Source organism: Falco cherrug, chromosome 1 (assembly GCF_023634085.1).
Source record: "Falco cherrug isolate bFalChe1 chromosome 1, bFalChe1.pri, whole genome shotgun sequence".
Taxonomy (NCBI): domain Eukaryota; kingdom Metazoa; phylum Chordata; class Aves; order Falconiformes; family Falconidae; genus Falco; species Falco cherrug.
The window spans coordinates 41661939-41682892 of record NC_073697.1 but is presented as its reverse complement, the minus strand read 5'-3'; the positions used below and the strand labels follow the sequence as shown (position 1 = coordinate 41682892).

At 47.5% G+C, this 20954-nt stretch overlaps 1 protein-coding gene across 3 annotated transcripts in view; it reads right to left on the bottom strand.

Moving 5' to 3' along the window:
* Positions 1-11548: 11548 nt before the first annotated feature.
* Positions 11549-20954, bottom strand: part of SMOX (spermine oxidase) — a 56349-nt gene continuing 46943 nt past the window's right edge. For all 3 annotated transcript variants that reach the window (XM_055711448.1, XM_055711455.1, XM_055711438.1), the window contains 3 exons: positions 20125-20824; positions 13402-13562; positions 11549-12028 (listed from right to left, as the gene is read on the bottom strand). In XM_055711448.1, coding sequence (XP_055567423.1) covers positions 11891-12028; positions 13402-13562; positions 20125-20824 — 999 coding nt within the window. In that variant the 3' untranslated portion in view covers positions 11549-11890. The remainder of the gene's footprint in view (positions 12029-13401; positions 13563-20124; positions 20825-20954) is intronic.

The following is a 20954-nucleotide window of genomic DNA, read 5'->3' as shown; positions in this document are numbered from 1 at the left end:
CTTTATCATTAATGGACTTTGGATGAGGCCCTGGATTCTTTGACTTGCATCCCTGTGTAAAACATTTAGTTTTTCCTGCATATATTTCCTTTTTTTGTTCTTTTTTCCCTTTTTTTTCCCCCTCCTTTTTAAAGCTATCAAAACCTGAGCGCTTTACCTATTGTCAGGCACTCTGTGTTACATTAGCAAAGCATCCCTATAAGTGCACTGGGCACAATGCAGACTTCAGAGGAGAGAGCTGCTGGAAGCCTCCTAAAACCCACCCACTCTCCACAAAAAATGAATTTTGGCATATCTCATTCCAGAGGTTTTCCACCTAATGCTGGGCACTCGTCCTCACCTCTCCCTTCTCTCCTCCCGCACCCCGCTCAGAGTTTCTCCTCTCTCCAGATGGGCCAAAGCAACCCACATCTAATGGAGGGGCGAGAGCGCAGAGGTGGGTGGCACGGGGAGAAGAGAGCAGGGAATGCAGTCATTTCTGCTCGACCCCCCATCGCTGGGAGTTGGAACCAGGTGATCTTTAAGGCCCCTTCCAATTCAAACTGTTTTGTGAGTCTATGACTTACCTGATCCATTTCCTCTTCAGATGGACTGGAGGCTGTGTGCCTGACGAGGTACATTGGGATGCAGCAGCAGGACAAAGACAGATGTGCATATACATTTTTTTACCAAAATCACAAAGCAGCTTTGGGTATTTTCCACTACCCCACTTTTTGATAAACAACTGCCTCCACAGGCTGATCTTCCTAAACTGAAGGGCTAACCTGCCTCCAGTACTGGGTTCGGTGCATACCACAAAATTTTTTGGAAGATGTGGCCATCTACCTTTAGGTCAAAGGAAGAGGCTGAAAATTTCCCACCGAAACACAGGGAGAAAACATCTGCCCTTATATCAATCACTTTCAGGGTGATGAAAAACTGCATTTCTTTCTGGTGTCATTTACATCTAGCGAGCAGCATGTTCAGCACTGCCCTCAGAGCACCTGTCTCTGGGACACCTCTTCCAAAATCTCATAATTTTCCCTCTCTCTCTACGTTATCTTGTTATTTGTTCTCTCTCTCTCTTCACCCATGGAAGAATTTCTTTCTGTGTCCCCTGGAAGTACCAGTGAGTGGATTGGCCACATCATCCTGACCCCAATCCTCCAGCGAAAGGGGACCTACACCAACTCAGGATGAACTGAGGTGGGTTGCTTTAGGTCGAGAAGAGCGTGTCTGAGCTGTTCTCAAAGCAGGGGTGAGCAGCGATGAACGGGCTTGGCTCAGCAAAGCTTCTTCTCTCCCACTCTTGCATTTCCCAGTGGAAGTATTTGTCCTGGAGCAACAGGCGTGGCTGGAGTGACGCTACCACATAGCAAGGACATTACACTGTGCACGTAGCAAGGACATTACACTGTGCACGGGTGAAGGGAGTAGGAAGGAGGGTGGAGGGGGCAGGGCCAGAGCCAGCTTTGGGAAGGCAGCCTGCTGGGAAGTTCATTCAGAGCCGCTCTGATGAGTTCAAGGTCACGCAGACACTTTACAAAGTCCACTGCAGGGGCAGCCTCTGCTTAGGAGAGCCCTGGGAGTGGGGTCATTGAGATGTTAGATATATAAAAATGTATAAATATACAAATTGAGCACATGTTTTTATCCATAGATATTCACCAAGAGTTTTTAGTTCAAGCAAACAAAACGGTGGGTCAACTGCAGTGACATCTGCATACAGGTCTAGATAATTTAAGGGGCATTTTATCCAACCCTTTCTACGCACCTCCGACCCGTCATTATCCATTCCAGCTCCCTCCCTACCCCGCTGCCCATTTGCATGCAGATTATCTGAGAGAATGAGTCCTCTGAAAGCGGGGATACCGCAGCACTTCTTTCCACGAAGCGGGGCTTCATGCAATATTTCAAATACAGCTTTTTCACCTCAAAATATGGTCCTGTGAGACACAGGACCAAAGTGGCTTTGACCAGAGAAGGCTGACGGCCACACACAATGCACCGATTGCATCGGCTCCAGATGTGATTCAGGCAGCGGAGACAGTCGGTCTAAAATTAATCCTTGTCTGAAAAGGTATTGTAGGAAAAAGCTGTCATTCCTCTGTCCTGATTGCGCTGAAAGCCTGGCCATTTAGAACCAATTGTGTCAGCGGGCAGCTTGATATTCCTATTCTTTGGGGATGGGAAAGGTTTTTTGCCACTTAAAAGTCATAGCAGAGTGGTTTCCTTGGGCTCAGCATCTGGAAATGGCCATGGAGAATCACCTAGCCCTTCCCAGCAGTCCCATCATAAGGTTACTACGTGGGAATTAAATTGGTGTTTTAATTGAAAGAGCAGCAGTAATTAGAGTATCAAACTTCTGTTTGCTTGTTAGGGGGGGACATTTTTCAGAAGCAAAAGGGATGCTTTGCTTGGGAAGGGGCAGAGGGTGCACCAGACATTCCTCTTGATGTACAGAGGAGTCCCAGAACCCTCCCATAATGAAGATGCTGGACAAACACACCCTTGGCAAAGGGGCTGTGGAGGTTTTGAGATTACACGAGGTGAAAAAAGGTGCAGTGGAAGGTTTCTTTGTGAAACAAAACAGAGCTGAACCGTTCCAGCAGGTTGTCCCTAAGCCTGGGCAAAGAGACAAGGTTCCAGGGTTTGGCAGAGACCCGGTGTGTGATGGAAGAGCAGGATGGGGTGCAACCAGCCCCATGCACAGGGATCTACATGCATGAGCCTGTGCCCAGCATGTGATAACAGGAGACGCATGCCACCTGCAGACAGGTGATAGGACATTTCTGAAAGACAGGACCTGAGTACAACTCACGTAAGCTACAACCTGTTCTCTCTCTATGCTGGAGGGTCCTCAGGAGAGCTGGTGCCAGGGAATGAGGTGTTCACGAGGTCATGGCTCTGACAGGCCAAATTCAACCTCTAGGGTGGCCACCTCAAAATAGACATCCTCAAAACAGGGCCCTGGGTCTATCCTTACACGAACAGGTCCAATTCAGACTCTGGCTCTGCTTGCAGAAAGATCCAAGGGTCCACGGACCATCTCAGGGGCACATCAACAGAAATCCCCTGCCAAGCCAAGGATCACCCCCAGGCTGTGCTGTGGCCCCTCAGCAGAACCTTCACCAAGAGCAGAAAGTGATCCAGGAGCAGAGATCCCATGACAAGATGGATTCTCCTGCTCAGCCATGGTGGCACCCAACAAAGGGCTGCAAAGGGGACCCTCCAAAACAAGATCCTCACTCAAGGTCCTTTTTCTGTCCACAAACTGCACCCAGATCCAGTGCAGCCACGTCTCCGCAGAGGAGCCAAAGTACCCTTTGTACGATCCTACATGACAGCTGTAAGGGTCAACTGCTGTCTTCCTCATGAGCACCACAGCGTCCAGAAACGTGACCGAGGTAGCATAAGGTCACTGAATCAACTGGCAAACATCCCCCAGCGACTGCTGGACTTCCACATACACTCAGGTTAGCAGGGAGCGGGCAGGAATGGTCGGGCTCGGAGCGGTGGCAGTGTGGGACAGGACAGGAGCGCAGCTCCTGGCTTGTTTAAGCCTCTTCCTTCCTGCCACGCAGGAGCACGGTGGTTGTCATCACAAAAGCAGGTAAAAATTCAACCCAATAAATTCAGTCCATTCTCCTGGGAAACAGCAGTGTGGCCGGGAATAACCAAAGAATGCGGCACGTGTTTATGAGCACAAGCAAGCCTGGGTGTTATCAAGCTGGTCTGAGCATCCCCAGGTCAGGGAGAAAGCATCAGTTTGGACTTTGAAGTGTGCTTACCTGTAAGCAGGCAAACTTAGGGTTTCCAGCTTTGTTTGAAATGAAGCAAGCCAGTGCAGGGAAGAAGAGGTTTGGCACTGATGTCCCTGTCCCAGTTCCCTGGAGAGTTAAGGCCCTCAGCTGGCAAGGCTCAGCACAGCACTGCTGCAGACTGGCACATCCACGTTCCCGATAGCAGGATGGTTACGTGCCCTCTCTCCTTGCTAAGCTGCCATCTCCTGCGCTCAACATGCCACCCACCACACCACAAATCCTCCCCTGAGCATCCGCCAGCTCCTCCAGCATTCCTGGCATCCCACCAGCTCAGCCCTTGCCCACTGCCCAGCCAAACACAACATATTTCTCTCTGCTATTTTTTTTTTTAAATTCTCTTCCCTTATAAATCAATTTATCCAACCCCTGAATCGCTGTCTGTGCTGTTGCCTTTCCATTAGGCAATGCTTATGTGCCACATGCCTTACAAATTGCCCTCTGGCAGCCACCTTGGCTCGGGCCACACCGCCTGTGAGAAAACCAACACTGTTCCTTCTCCTCCGAACATAATTGCTCATTTTATTGCTGCTTGCACACTCACATCACTTCTCTACAGATACCCAAAGCACACCACCCTGCTGTGAGGCCGCCAGGCTAACCAGAGTTAGGAAATCTCTCCCTGTGCTTCACAAAGGATTTTTTGTACCTTTTTTTTTTTTTTTAATTGTACAAAGCTGGCGTTGCTGGCATCAGAGTCCTTTGCTTGGACCAGTTGTTCATCCTTTGTGGTTTGTCCCTCTAATGAGCTATCACCAGCACCTGCCCCTGAGAAGGTAGGCCAGTCCCCATGGTTGCCAGCCCGTGACCACATGTGACCAGCTTTCCTTGCTGCCCGTCAAAGGGACTATAGTAGGGGAAGAGGGTGGGAGGAAAGAGGGAGATCCTGGAAGGTGCTGAGCTCTTACACATCCCTGTAACGCATGGAAATCCCCCATATCCAGCCCCTCACTCTCGGACCTTCATGTGGGACCAAATTAATCACTGTTATTTCTACAAGGGGACACTCAAAGCTCCTGGGGGGGGACAGCCACACTCCAGTTGCTGTGGGCATGCAATGATGCTGACCCTGAAGCTCATGTGGGCCAAGCAGACGGGGAACAGGCGGACTGCCCTTGCCCACGACACCAAGGAATCGGCACTCAGAGTCCCAGGGAGCCTGCAGCATGGCCAGCATCTCACACCTGTACACACAGGCACGGGTTCTGGCAGATGGGAGATCATCCAGCTGCTTCCTTCTACTTCCCACAGCTCCTGCCAGCCCGCCGGGGATGTCTCCAACACCCCAAAGCATCTCAGGTTATTAAGTCCTTCAAGCCCATTGACTGGAAAAAAAAAAAGCATGGATAACCCACCTGCTCCCTGGACCGTGTCCAGGCTCAGCCCTCCGGGCTCCCACCTCTGTTACTTCACTCACATATACGCGGGCACGTATTGCACATATTTCTTATAGCATATAACCTGTAGTATTTCTAGACAAGATTTTAAAAAGCCACAGGGTGGCAGCATAAAATTGCCTTTCCCGGCTTGTGTCCGCCTTCGGAAGGTCCCCCAGGCCCCGTGCCGTGGAGAAGATGGTCTCACCCAGGGACAGCCACAGGAGGAGAAGACACCCAACCCCACCACGTCCAGAGCCAGGATCCACTTTGTTTATCACCTGACCATCTCCAATTTCAGCACCAGGTCATTGCAAGCACTTCTGTTTCGCTGAGTTTGTCTGTTCACCCTTCAGGCACCCATCTAACAATTCCGAGGTGGCTCTAAACTTGGTTTGGACACCTGGAGTCTCTCTGCCTCGCCCCACAGCACCAAGGTGCTGACAAGCCAGTCTGATGTGCTGGGGGGTGTTGGGTCACTGCAGATGAGGCAAACAAAGCCCGCAGGCATTAACATGCTGAACTTTGGGCAGATCAGTCCTGAGGGCACCCAGCACAAACTTGTAACTTATTGGAGTTTGCTTTTCCTTCTTTTTTCCATCTTTGCATCTCCATGCTGGAAAAAGCCTCTGTAAGAGGGAATGTTTGGGCTGAGAAAGAGGAGATGAAGGCTGCAGCGAGCCCTGAGCAGCAGCAAAATCAGGATGTGCACAAGCCAAGATAGTGACGTGGCACGGTCAGACACAGAGAGACCTCCCAAGCTGCTGCCATTCCTTCCCATCCCCTCCCCTAACCCCTGCTACACGTCTTGGTATCTTTTGGGGTCCCAGGCTCCTTTTCCAGTTTGGATCTGTGTTTGCTACTGCAAATAAACCAGCATCAGGGACATTTTATGGCCACCAAACTCCATCCTTCACGCAATTGTATAATTAGCATCCCCTTGTACAGCCTGGCTTGTGCCCACTCGCACAGCTGGGAGACCAGTGTGGGTCCTGGATCATTCCCACAGGCCAAGAGGGAAAGGGCTAAACACCGCAAACATCTACAGCCCTGTGCCAGGAAATCATGCTGGGAGCCTTAAATGTGCTGCTGCAGGTACAGTGTGGATGGCCCCCTCTGTGCGTGGCAGCACGGACTACAGTCCACTTAGTGCCACCAGCTCAGGCTTGATGGCACAGTGACATGGAAGGGGTTCTCTGCTGGCTGAAGATCAGTAATGATTTGTGCATGGAGAGGTGTTAAGCCAGAAGCCAGGACTTGGCCTATACCACCACCCCACGCACCTCCAGCACAAGAGAAGCTTTGACCACTCCAACTTTTCAAACCAACCCCTTTTTTTAAGCATTTCTTGCTACTGAGTTGAAGGATCAGCCAGGAAATGGGCAGCCAGGGACAGATGTGAACGTTCCCCCATCAACCACAGGGCTTCGGGGACCCACCTCTGTCAGCACCCTGCCTTTCCCACCCTCTGCCTTCCCACCCCAGCCAGCCAGCAGGAGCTCTCTCTAGTTACTTCTGGATAATTAGGTGCCTCTCACCATCACAGCACCCATGGCTGCCTTCCACCAACCTTCATCTTATCGATGAGCTCCAGGTGGACACATCTGGAGAGAGGATGCTGCAGGTTTCGGAGAAGGGAGAGCGGGGTGGGCAGTCACACAAGTGGTCACAGACCCCATGGTGATGCCACATCTCCTCGCCATGTGCTCAGGGTGGCCTTCACTGCTAATTTTAAGTAGCACTTAGTAACCAATTGCTAAATTTAGCGCCTCTGAGAGAAACACGAGCCTCATTTTAAAGGCTGGGTTGCTGGTGACAGAAGCAGAGGAGTGAAGGGTCGAAGTGGGATTGGCCTGCAAGGTTTTTCTGCTGGGGAAAGGAGACATTGACTTGAAGCCCCTGTATGAAGGGAGCACAAAAACCACCCCCCAGGCCAGGAGGCATGAAGCTTCAGTCCAGCCATCAGCACTGTCCCTTGTTCCTCCTTTACCAACCTGCCCATGCACAGGTTTCCAGTCCTCAGGAAGAGCAAAACCCCAGCAAAGGGGAATCAACGCCCCAACTTGCAGCAGAACCAGCCCTCCCCATCCCCTTGAGGGTCCCAAACTGCCACCTGCGCACCCCTTTGTCAGGAGCTGCCTGTTTGCATGTCCAGCTGTTCGTGTCCAGCAGTTGTTGGCGTTGCAAGTTCTGCTGTGTTGCACAAGGGACAGTACCACCACAGCACACTGCCCCAGCAGGAGGAACGCTTTGGGTTTCGCTGAGGAATGACCAACCTCTCCAGGCAAAGGCAAGTCCGTGGAAATGGGTGCTAAGAGCAGGACAACACCCCTTGCTCATGGGGTGTACGCCAGGAGCCAAGGCTGAATGGCACACAAGCCACAGAGAGAAGACCCCTTATTGAAAACCAGGGTCCCAGGACGTTCAATTCTGAATGTGTCTTGGGATACGTCAAATGAGCGAGCACCAACATAGATCTGTTTCGCAAAACCAGACACCATCATCATACTGTCTGCACAAAGCAGAAAGAGGAGCTTTGAAACCCTGATTACCAGCATAACAGCTTTTCTTGGATATCCCACGATGAAGAAGCCACAGGAGAAGGCAACCCTTTGGTTTTTCCTGGGCCATAGCTTCACATGCCCAAAGGATTCAGTTTTCTCCTCTGCTTCCACTTTGCAATAGATCTGGCTGCTGGAAAATCAACTCTGGCTCCTTGGGCTTAAGCCCTGGCAAAAGCTGAGTGATTGAAGCTGTACAGGTTGTTTTACCTTTTGTTCTCTTCAACTCAAGCATGCTGTACTTCTCACAGTACAACTCTCAACTCAGTAATGTCATGAAAAGGGTGTTGCTTCTGAGATAAAATGGGAGAAAAACATCAAGAGAATCAGGACAACTTAGCTGAGGCTGGAGAGACAGTCAAAGATGGTGCCTCCTCTCCAGACAACTATCTTGGGATGCACTGACACACCCACTGGAGAGGTTTTTTCCCCTCCCTCTGTCCCTTTCCCTCTCTTTGTTGTCCCTAGAAGGACCCTTCATAACTTGTTTATCAGCTGGACATCCTCCTTCTAAATAGCTGCAGCTAAGCAACGTGACTCCCACCCCAGATGCTTTGTAGAAAAGCACAAAGCCAGTACGCACACTTCACACGGGGTAGCAGATGCCAAAACAGGCACATTCTTCACTCCTTGCATGCACCCTTGGCCAGCAGCCAGCCAGATGGCTAAATGAAATGCAGAGAGATAAGGCAACAGCTAAACATGCATCATCTTCAAACCGAAAACTTTTTTATTTTTGGAAACCGTTTAAACATTTTAAAACTATGCTGATGTCTACGTTTCGTTTACTTGACTTTAAAAAAGAACAGGTTTTATATCTCTACGGAAAAAAGAAATGTTTTTTCTTGTTCCAGTCAGCACCTTTCACAAGGTCAAGATAAAACCTTGCAAGTTACTAACATCTGTGCTTACTGACACACATCTGCATGGTTCAGGGGCTGCTCAGACTGGGGGACACTACTCCTGCTAGGCTGGAAGACATGTAATTAAAGCATAAGGCAACAAATGGACTCATTAACAAATTGGCACGTTGTACACAAGTCCTTGTGGAAGTGATAACCCAGGGCAGAAGTAGAGCCGAACATTTTGGGCAGTGGAACTAGACAATCTTTAAGATCCCTTCCAACTCAAACCATTCTATGATTCCTCAGGTTAAACGTCCACCCCTGCAGCGAGGACCCCCTGAAGGCAGGGTCCAAAAGCACAAAGCTGAGCTTCAAACCCTCATGCCACAAAGCCTCCTAAGCAAGAAAGCGTCCTCCAAGGATTCAAGCATCAGCCCTGGTGACCCTAAAGCATGAAATACCACTCTCAGAAACAAGCTGTTGGCCTTGATGCTCCATGGCTCGTAACGCCCCTGCCCAACGGTGCAGAACACACACACGCACATTCTGCACTCGCTGCGGTGGCACCCAGTGCTGCTAAACTGGTTAGAGGCTCAAAGCCAGAAGGAGTTATCCCAAGCCTTCTCTCTAATCCCACACAGGTCAGGGGATCCGAACCCTGACGATCTGCGAAGCCTGCGAGTTTCCCGACTCCACACCCAACTCCTCTTCAGGACATACTGGAAGTCGGCGTGGCTGCCGTTGGGCTTACGGCTTATCAGAGGAACATATGTCCTAGAAAATACTTGCCTACACAACCAGGGAACTCCTTGAGGGAAACAAACCATGTGCACAAACACACACACACATATGCTTCGGTGACTAAAACCGGAACCCATTTTAAAAATAAACAAGTTTCTTTTCAGGAAGCTTATTTGGGTCAATGGAGAATTCTCTCCCTGAACTGAGGGGTAGCTCCAACACAGCGCACAGATGGTTTCCCATTTACCACAGTCCTGTTAGCGGTCACCAGCTGGAGCTCTTTGGCCCAGATTATGTTGCTAGAATAGGAAAACTCCAGTTCTGATAAATTCTTCCTTACTAACACCATTGATGTGACATATTTCTGACACTGTGTAAACAGAACTATTTCCATACGGATGGCTGTGGGCGATTACCTTAAGGCTCCACTGAGAACCAGTTTGTCTTTCCAGCCAGAAGGAAAGTTTTATCTTGGATGCTTTCCCACAGGTTTAAGTGGTGCACATTAGGACAGGCTTGTTGCAGTATCTTTATTTACTCACCCCAAGTAAATTTTCAAGGATTTTTCTCGTTAACTTAACTTGAATGATTTTTCAAGCAGTTCTACTCAGTCGTAGCAAGAGAGGTACACTGCCAGGGGTGCCCTGCAGATGAAGATGTGCTCCCCAGATCACACAAGGCCCAGGAACAACCTGTGCCAGGCATTCCCTATCCTTGGCACTGCAGTTTAGCCTTCTTGTGGCTGAGCAGCACTGGCCTCTCTGCCCATAACATGGAGAAGAAACTCCTTGCGCTCAAGCAAAGGAAGGAAGGACATCTGTTCAATCAGCTTTCAAACCCTGGCTGCTCTGGCAGCCCCCTAAAAAAATGTCTCCCAGCCTTTTGCTTTATTGCAGAAACAGTCTAATGTAAGAATGAATCCTGTTGATAAACCAAGCACATTTATATGCGACCAGCCCCCACTTCAACAAAAAGGAAGGGACAGGGGGATACTCACCGTGTATCAGAGGTTCTGGGGTGCCCCCTCCTCTCAGACAAAGTAAAAACTATTTTAGTGTGAGATGCAGCATCCCTGCAGGGAAAATTAAACTTTCCAAGCTGCATCCTAAGGTCTCAGCTCTTCTGAGACAAAGCACACACGTAGGATAATTGCATTTAAAAAGTTTTAATTAAACCCTATGTCAGGTACTACATGTAGGCTCCCTGGAAAATATTTTTAATCCAGATGTGATATGATTGAGCCAAGCCCGCACATTCCGTCAAAATTCCTTACTAGTGGGAACGACCTTGACCTCCCTGAGAAAACTCTTCAACATCAGTGGTGTCATTCAGACTTCTGGACCTTCTTTTCCAGGGGCAAAGTGTGAAAACCCCACCTGTTTTGGGTATTGCTGCCCAACAAAAGATGGATTTTCATCACAGAGGTAGATCAAGAATGCTGCTTCTCATCATTTTCCTTCTTGCCCACACTCCCACATAACTCTGCATGTGTTTTCCGCTTGGACTGGCTGTCCCAATTATAGCTGTAGAGTGCACTCCAACTGCATTGGCATTAGCAAGGGAATCTGGAGGTTTCACTTTGCACTTTAGTTTGGTGCAGAGGCACGAATGCTCCTTCCATTTTGAAGGAGAAGTGACAGATGAGACTTTGATGTTCCCTTTGCAGGCTGCACCATACCCAGTCAGCTCCTGCAGAAGTGCTCCCAGTTTAGTTTCCTTAGAGAGAAACCTAATTTGCAGACATGAAAACTACGTTGTGAATCAAATCAATTTTTGAGAAGTGGGAATGACTGGTTTATCTTCAAAACCAAGATACCATTCCAGACCAAATGTCTCCAAAGCTGGCTGTCTCTCTGCTTTCCAGCACTGTGATTCCTTTGATAACTTCCCATGGACTGGCTGAGTGAACCCAGAGGGAAGACAAATTCCCCGGTGAAATTATAAGCAGATTTCCTGAAGTACAAAGACCCACACAAGCTGACAGACAGGTGACATACAGAGTTAAATATGTAGTGATGCAGAGTGATTTCTGTGCTAATCTGGGCAAGGCAAATGGCTGTGCCTCTAAGGTGCAATACTTTTAACAAACAGTTAAGATCAATCAGTACACTGAATATCCTGATCTATCTCAAGATCCTCCTACTCCAGATTTGGTAGAAAGGGAGAAAAGCCCTATTTTTATAACACTGAATAAAAGAGTTGCAAGTTACTGAGTATCCAGGAAGTACCAAAGCACCCAGTCTTTTTATTACAACATTTATTTTAGTATCGAAGGCACTTACAATACAGAAAGAGGAAAAAAATATGATAGGCACCAAAAGTGAAATTAGAATTAAAATGACAAAGAAACAGTTTACCAGACAAAAGGAGCACTCTTTCCTGTTAACAATACAGCACACAGAAATGAAGCTATTGATGACTAACTTTTTAAACAGTTAGGGCTTTTTTTTTTTTTTAATAGAAAAAGGTAAAGGCTGTTCTACTGTGAACTGAAATTAAAAAAGAACTCCTCCACACACCTGTACAAGGATTTGGTAGTTGGTTGTGTTCGCAAACACGGGGGTCTTTCAGCTCTGGCACTGCAGGAGGTCCTGGTACATCTCAATGAGGTGAGCGGCCTCTCTCTGCCCAGAAAGCACAGCACCGTGGGTAGTGGAATAATACTTCCTGTGAGTGGCCTCCCCTGAAAACATCACCTGCATTGGCTGGAGAGGATAAGAAAAGCAGAAAAGCTCAGCAGCACTTACTGGAAAGCAGATGCGAGGCTAAAGGGAGACAATACTTTCTGTGCCCTCCCACACCTCCGTGAGCTGACACCAGTGTCTTCAGAGTGCTGGTTCTCGAAATCCCAGTGTGATGCACTACAAGGACGGGCACAGCACGTCTGCCAAAGTCGTTGCTATGCCTGCATGGAGCTGTCTGCAGGGTTGAGGCACCATCGCAGAGCCAGATGCTAGCTCCAATAGCCTCCAACAAATCTACACGAGTCACAGAGCTCCTTAATTCTCTACCAGCTCCTCCCTTTGCTCTCCTAAATTATACATTAGACTTTTAGGCTTTAAGGATATGGGTTTTTTCTGGACAGCAATTTAAGAAGGAAAACCAGTCGTGTCTCAAAACCCACAGGGTGAGACACAGTGTCTTATCTCTTACATAGTTAGGTGCTTGCTAAATTGCTGCCAGCTCAGTTCTGAGGCATGAATTTCAGGTACCTCTCTTCTCCAGAACAATAGAGAAAGATTCCTAAAGCTTCTCCTATCTTTTTAAATAGATTTCTGTGCTGAATAGAACTACATGGTGCAGTCAGGCTCTGGGTGGAGGAAATGAACTAGGCAGCTGCTTGGAGGCTGCATATTCATCAGCCATTGTCTCCGGATTTAGACACATAACCTTGAACGATGGGGTGAGTTTAGCTTAATACATTATGGCTCATCAGTTGAGCTGTGGTAACTATCTCCATGTGTGCTCCTGCTCTCCTTGCTATATTCAGAAAGCAAAGGCAGTGTCTGACAAGCAAATTCATTGTTCCCTGCCAATGCATGAGTCCCCCAGGCAAGGACTGGGCCTCCCTTACCCTCTACTGCCAACTTAGAAAGATTTCCTAATATGCACCTCTGACACATTCAGACCTAGACATTAGTAGGGTCACGCATTTAATACTACATATTCAGACTACGCTTTAAAACAGAGTAACACATGCTTTCCTAAGGAGTTTTTAACTGGCCAATAATGCTAATGGTCATTAAATGCAGAGATCACATTTCCTAAAACCACGTGGAAAATCAGCTCTTGATAATTTCAGAAAGAGATGTGGCCCTGAGATCTTAAAATATTAAAGCATTCAAGAGGTTAAACGTTAAAGAGGTAGATTAAAATTTTAAAAAATTACATTAAAACAATTAGAAGCTAACACTAAACATTAAAGAGGTAAAATACCTCATTTTATGTCCAGACGGGTACGCAAAAAAACCCTGGAAAACACATTTGCTGGTTTTTACTTCCACCTCCCTCTCAGGAAACCTGCTACCCAGCACCATGTCAGTCTTACTACCACAGAACTGATTTGAGCCATACTTACAGTAGTTTTGGAGCTTTCCGTGTAAGGCAGTGGTTTAGCGAGTTTCTCCACGTCAGCCCCACTAGACCCAACTTGGGTGTAAGAGTAGGATCCACGGAAATTGGGATTGCTGCCCCAGGAGGACCGCAGGATCCGGCGAGGTTTCGGAATGTTTGGATTCCCTGGATGGAAAGCAAGACAAAAAGTAAGACCATGTCCAAGAGAAAACATAGCAATGCCTGTGCAAGGCATGGGGTGGCATGTATTCAGCCTGACTTACTGAAAATGCATCCCAGCCAAGCCTGCAGGCTATAGGGAAGAGGCCCCAAACCAGACCTCTTTTGTATTACTGAGTTCTAAGTATCTATATAACAGCAATAGAATCCCTTTTAATCTCAGCTGCAGTCTTCCACTTTAGGAAATATCTCAAAATGTTTATGTTACTAAAAACCTAAGGAGCTTCAGGGAACCCTGGGCAGTCTGGTTGAAAACACAGAGCATCTCCTGGTCTCATTTGCCACGGGGAGCCTGGCAGTGACCAACGATATGACTGATCTCACCTAACTTCAGGTATTGAATTGGGTGCCCCGACTAAATTGGGTGTTTAGGTAGCCTTGTGAGACAGGTGCGCCTCCAAAGAGGAACAGAGATAGGGATGTCAAAAGGCAAATTCTCAATATGCAGGAGCATAGGAAAGGCTGTCAGAAATGTCTCAAAACCTGTATTATTCACTCCAACTGCTACCCAGTTGCCTCGAAAATGAACCTAAAATCCCACAGACCCATTTCCGTTTTGTGGGGTGCACATGGCATGGGAACTAGGCTTTTAACACTGGAAATAGGATTTCTAGATTGCTGTAGGATTTCCCCTGCTAAGAGGATGTAGGACGCAATGGTGAATGGCACCTGAGTGCACCTGTAATACGGCCATCAGCAGTCACTGTCCCCACCCCAGAAAGTACTGGAGTACCTGGGATCCAGACTGTAGCCAAGGCAGCCTACCAGCTGGTGGCACAAGAGCCTCAGGTTGAACCCTCTCGCTAGGCTGGTTCGGGACCACCTCAGTGTCACTGACTGAGATTTTGTTGCCGTCCTGTGATCACATCTCACTTGGCAGGAGAGGAATGGGGGAAACGGGAGAATTGCAGTGAAGAAAAATCCCCTCTGCAGGAAAGCTGAGACCCACCCTAGAGGCAACGTCACATATCCAGGCAAGGTTCAGCCAGTCGGATTGAGTCTGCGTCTTCACCAAAAGGGATGTCAAGCACTAGAACAGGCTGCCCAGGGAGGTGGAGGAGTCACCCTCCCTAGAGGTATTTAAAAGACGTGTAGCTGTGGTGCTTAGGGACATGGTTTAGCGGTGGCCTTGGCAGTGCAGGGTTAACATTTCTTTTCGACCTTAAAGGTCTTTTCCAACCAAACGATCCTATGATTCTAAGAGACTGTCAGCACGAGTCAGAGCATTGAGACCTATTTGACCCTTGCACTGCTCCTGTGCCTGCTTCAGACCCTGACTCTGTAACACCAGCATGTTTAGCATGCAACAAAGACAATCCAAATTCCCCCACCTTCTTCGTCACGGCTTAGAGAGGGAGACATTCAACTGTGAAGACTAGTTAGGCACTACATTATTTAGTTCTGCTAAACAGTTATTTAGTTGTGCCATCAATTCCTTAAAATCAGGAGCAGGTTACTTCCCTGGTTCAGCTGCTGCTTTTAGCAGTATCGTGTGTCCACCAGAACTATGAAATACAAGGTTGAAACCGAGCAAAGGCACCTGGATGGCTTGCCAGAGTACACTCCCAACACCTTCTAACCACTAACCCCCACATCAAAATATGGCACAGACTAGCAAATAAATATACCCTACAAACAAAACACATCCTACAAACAAATGTTATTTCAGGGGTAACAACTTAGCATAACAAAGCCTCTAAAATATGCTCCTCTAAGAATCTTCAAAGCGGGAATGCTTGGGATGGAAGTGAAAAGCCCAAGGGAGTCCGAGAACAGGGAGCTCTTGGACGCGTCAAGGAAGTAAGTTATCACGTTTTATTTTTAAGGGCTGTGGGAAAGCCCAAGAGAACACATCATGAAAGCCATTGGACAACACACCACCGGACACGACCAAAGCAGTCATCCATCACACTGCACTATACAAAAATGTTCACACAATGTATTTTCAAATAAAAGGAGTCTCTGCAGTGGGCTGGTGGTGCCTCTTCTGTAGCTGGTGCATGTTCTCATGTTCCACTGTTAAGGTGCCCAGAAGATTTTTCAGTACAGGAGTCAACAGATAAGATGCTGATAAAAAGATGATTAACATTAGGAACACAGTGTTACAAGCAATGAGATGAGGGCTTGTCAGCCTACAGATAAGGCCAGAGATGGGCTAAAAGACTGAAATTTGTAAATGAAAAGGTTTGTGGAGTCATCAAGCCAATCAACAATTGTATACATTCAGCAATATTTAATAGAGCAATTGCTCAGACTGGTAAAAGCAACAGCTTTGTCCCTCTCCAGTGTTTCCCACGGATGACCTTGTACTGTGTATACAAGCAGGTAAACAGCAGCCTTCCCATCGGGGAATTATTCTTCACACAGCAGCTTCATCACAAGGGAAAGTGCAGCACAGCAACATGAACGGTGTGGCCCTGGGCAGATGGCAGAGCTTCACGCAGAGATGCAGGAGCCAGCTGTCAGTGTGGAACAGGGCTAAAGAGCCTGGGTACAATAAAACACAGCTGTACAGTCCCCAGAACCAAAGCCAGCCTCCTTCCCCAGCACCATGCTGTGTGGCAGTGCAGACATACCAGCTCTCATGAGCTCCTTTAAGGTTCTCCAGCACATCGGACCATGTTAGCATGATCCGAGTGTCCACCGTGCAACTACTGTGCTCCTGCGCTTCTGCACTTACGCACCTTTTAATGTGAGGAGCTGTTTCTAAGACAAAAATCAGGAGACCTTCATGTCTGCTGCACACAGAGAAGGAGCCTGGTTGAAAGTCAGACGGGAACACAACACAAGCTCAGATCCTGAACTACTATTTGCAAGGCAGAAAACAAGAAAACTGGGAAGGCCACACTCGTTCAAGGAACATATTCAATTGGACTTTCTCAATCTGCTCTTAAATAGAAGGATAAATACGTGCCTTTGCCTAAAGATAAAAGTAACAATTAATACAGATGTGGAAATTTCTACGTTTTCTATTGTCCGAAGAAAGATAAAATGGCTAAAAAAGGATCTTAGCCTTCACTAAAATAGGAGGGGACATATCCTTATGCCACAGATTTCCACTTCTGAAGGTAACTCTTGCACTATGGAAGATAACTCCATATGCCTCACACAACCCTGTCTTTATCAAGCTACTGGGAGGTATGGATACATAGATCTATTGGTTGTGGGGCTGATTATGAGACACAGGATTACCATAAAATCAACTCACAGACCTCAATTAAGACACACAAAATTAGTTGCCTACATGAGAGCTGGGTATTTAAGATCCCATGAAGGCCAATGGAGATCTGTGGTACTACCCCTACATTAGTATCTACAGCCACCAGAGAGACATTAGGGTACCCAGCCGTCCAAATAGGGCTGGTTTATATGATGCAGAACCTGAGAGAGATCTAGAGAAACAGCTGGAGGATGGGACACACACCCCCCACTCAGGGCATCTCCAGACACAGCTTGACAATCAGCGAGTCCTCCAGAAGGGAACAGGCCTGCAGTTGCTGCCTTCTGGCTTCCAACAATCAGAGCTTAGCCAATAAAGAAAGGAGAGCAAGACTTCTAATCGTTTGAAGGCAGCCCATTTAATCAGATTTAGAGGACACCATGTTTCAGCCATCCAGTTGTGAAAAGCAGTAATTGTCAACGGTTCTTAGGTTAGAACAATCCTTAGAGCTTTTCACAGCAAAGCCAGATAATCCACAACACTAACCTATGGATGTGAAATTCAAGGTCACCTCTCGAGAGAAATTCTTAGTGTGAGTCTAAAAGAAAGGATTTAACATAGGGCTGTCTATCACCCTTGGAACCAAGGCAAAGGCCTCCATGAGCAACGGGCTGGGAAAACACAGCTAAAGATGGGAACCCACCTGGTATTGCCTTATTTCTTTCATAGAAGAACAATAAATAAGAACTTGGGGGACTTTCTACCCAGAACATGAAAGCTACAAAAGGCAAAGCGAACATTAAAAGGCTCACGCTACCTACTTTGATTACTGAATATAAGGCACTTTCTACAGTCAGTAGAGAAAAGCTTCTGAAGAAGATGTCACAGAGCACCAAGTGAGGTGTGGGAGATCTGAACTGTCTTACAGAAGAGTCTTTCCACTGAGCTTAGTAAGAACCTAGGAAGACTGATTACCCAGCTTAGTTAGCTGACTTACACGAACTTGTGTGGAAATGCTTTAAAAGCTGGCTTTGGTGGTGCTAATTGGACCAGAGGAGTCCAGTCATTTTCAGAAATGACTACAGTTAGATCACAGAAGGCTGCTTTGCCCCCTCGCAACCACCCCCTGGCTGGTCTAACCCACTCTCACACTCCCAATGAAAAAAATAGCAGAAGAGACAGTAGGTGCACTGAGAGCTGAGCACGGTTCTGTTATTTCAGCCTGCCTGGCACCTGGCCCAGATTATTGCTGCTCCTGTGAATCTGCCAGGGAGACCAGGAGCAAGGGTAACAGAATAAATCCAGGTACCTTAGCAAGGCCATACTGAAAGATCTGTGAAAAGGTTTTCTACAAACAAGTTTCTGGGGCAGAAAGCGTAACAGGTCACATTGTGTAATGGGTGCTCCAAGAACAGGTTTTCTTCTCGCAGTTTCGAGCAGCTGAGAGTCCACCTCTCAGCTTATGCACAAAATGCTCATTGCAGGGCAAGGCCCTGGTAAACTCAGTCTAAAATTCTCCAGGATTAGCAGAAGGCTGAGACAGCTCACACTGCTGAAGAGTCTGATGGACAGTGACCAGGTGCAGTATCAGCTGGAACAGCAACTGCAGCACATACCGATGACCCAGGGCCAACATATTTCCATCCTTGGAGGGAGAGAGGCACATCCAACACATGCAAACAACAACAACAACAGTGAAGGACCCCAAGAAAGAAGTGGGAGAGTATACTCCCATCTGCCAAACTAACAAAGACCCGAAGAGCCAAATTCCTACTGATGAATCTAAGTGTTTGGGGGGGTGGGGGCATGGGGGAAGCGGTCTTAAACAAGAAGCTCTGCCAACAACCAACATTGTTTATACGCTGTGTGAGATGTCAGCAGTGGAACAACTTGGCCTTAAAGAGAAAAGCCTTCTGCTACACCAGTATAGAGCAGCAGCCGGCCTGCTGAGGTCAGGAGGAAAGAAGGCATGTGCTTACGTTGTGACATAACATAGGGATACCCAACACCACTGAAAACAGCTCATGAGGCAGAAGCTGCCCCGAGTCCAGCATTCACTCATTCATCCCATGTCTCTGCAGGCTGCAGGGGAGCCACAGCTTCATCACCCAACATAAATGCAACATCGAACAAGCTGAAACAAGGATTCAGTTTTGGTTGCTGCATTAGGGTTTCTGAGACCAGTGTCTACCCTATGATATCTGAAAAGAGTAGTAAAATGGAAAACCTCTTTTGGCAGTTGCCAGTTATACAGGTAGTCCTCAGCTTCCAGGACCCTTTCTCTAGATCTCCATGTTGTTGGGAGCAAATGGTCTGTAAGTACAGGGGAAAGCTATACTTGGGAAGGCAAATTTCTTCCTTTAATTGGAGGTCCATGGACAAGAGGTAATGCTGGAAACCCACCAGGTGCTGAGATTTGGCTAACATAATCTAACAGGCAGATAGAAATAGCTTAATCACGGGACCCATCTCTAGAATTGCATAAAATACATCTAATCTTGGGGGATGCTGCTCTTATAATTATGTATAAATTCAAAATCCTTATTTCAGGACTGCCAATGAGTCAACCACTATTTCTTTCAGTGTTACTATCTTACACTTGCACTTGTACAGTATCTTCCATTAGAGGATCTCAAAGACCTCCACAGATACAAAAAGCCCTTTACTTGGGAAGGTGTGCAACCACGAGAGAAGTGACTGCAGGCAAACCAAGGCCCAGCATGTTCAAGTATTACTACTTCTAGTGATTTCATCTTGGATTTTCTCAGTATAATACACCTCAGATCTGGTCTTGCTCCAACTGCTGCCTTTAATGTGATGTGTGCTCAGTAAATGTGAAATCTGTGAAGTCTAGGAAGGTTTAAGTGAGGTGGCAGGAAATGGGAACTCTCAAGGTTCAAAATTTGGGTCAATTCTCATTGCTTCATATTGAATGGAACTCAGGGATGTGATTCAATCACATCACCTCAGCTGATCTAAACAGGTTCAACTCCACTGGCTCTAAAAGAGCTATGCTGCTTTCCACAGCTGAGATCAGTCCTCAGGAGTACCGAGTCTGACAGCTCCAGCTGCTGAAGAGTTATTTGTGATTAACTAAAGCAGAGGATGTGAAATCCTCAAGCACTTCTGCCCACCACTTCCTGAGCTGTTTATCAGCCCCTCTGTATAAATAGCTTTCAGGCACACCCAAGCAGGAGGTATGCTGGCAGGACATGCACAGCCCATTCAAAGGGACATAACATGCCAAACTAAAAATTACTTTAGTGCATTTCCTTCCTAGCGGTTATTCAACACCCCAGCCCCACTCTCTCTCTCTTCCCTACTCAAAGAAACCAGAGCATAGCTGACCTGTAAATTTACGTAGCATTTCAGTGCAGGTTTCTGCCACAGTTTCATCATCACACTTCTCCATAATCAAAGCCTCTTCTCCACAGATCCAGCCACTCAGGACATGGCCATACCTCTCTGGTGGGTACAGCACATCAAAGCTGCAAATCTTCTTGTACCACAGCTCCTCAGGATAAGTCAAGCTCTCACTCTCTGCCTCATCTTCCCAGACAAACTGGATGCTGTTGCATTCGGAGCTCCAGAAAGGCTCTTCAAACTCCAGGAAAATCTTGTCAGTCGTATTGATGCCTAGTTTCTCAATGGCCATCACCTTCTCCTCGGGCAAGCGGGGATGAAACAGGCTCTCGTGGCGTTTCTTCAAGACTCCCAGGGACACAGTCACAATGACATGGTCTGCTGGGATGAACTCACAGTCCTCACACTCTACAAAGACATCAGAGCCCTTGTCCTCCTCGGGGAGGTCACTGTTGTGGTCAGCCACCCTTTCAATCTCCTTGCTGACTGACTGGTTCCAGTGGATGCACTTGACTGGCTTGCGGAGCTGAATGACAGACTCAGGAATGGAGCGGGCCAGAATCTCCACGATTTTAATGAAACCGCAAGGAATGATGTGATGAGCCCCAGGGATTTCGGTCCATTCCCCAAATTCACTGAGCGAGACTTCATCCATGCTGTGGGAGCTGCTCTCGCAACTCTCTACCTAAGGAAAAGAAACACAAAAGCAACATTGCCACAGAGGAACTCATTTTGGCACAGCACAGCATTGCAAGGGCACAAAGAAGCTGCGCAAGCTGGAGTCCTGAGTCCCACTCTTAAACCACGTTATTTTT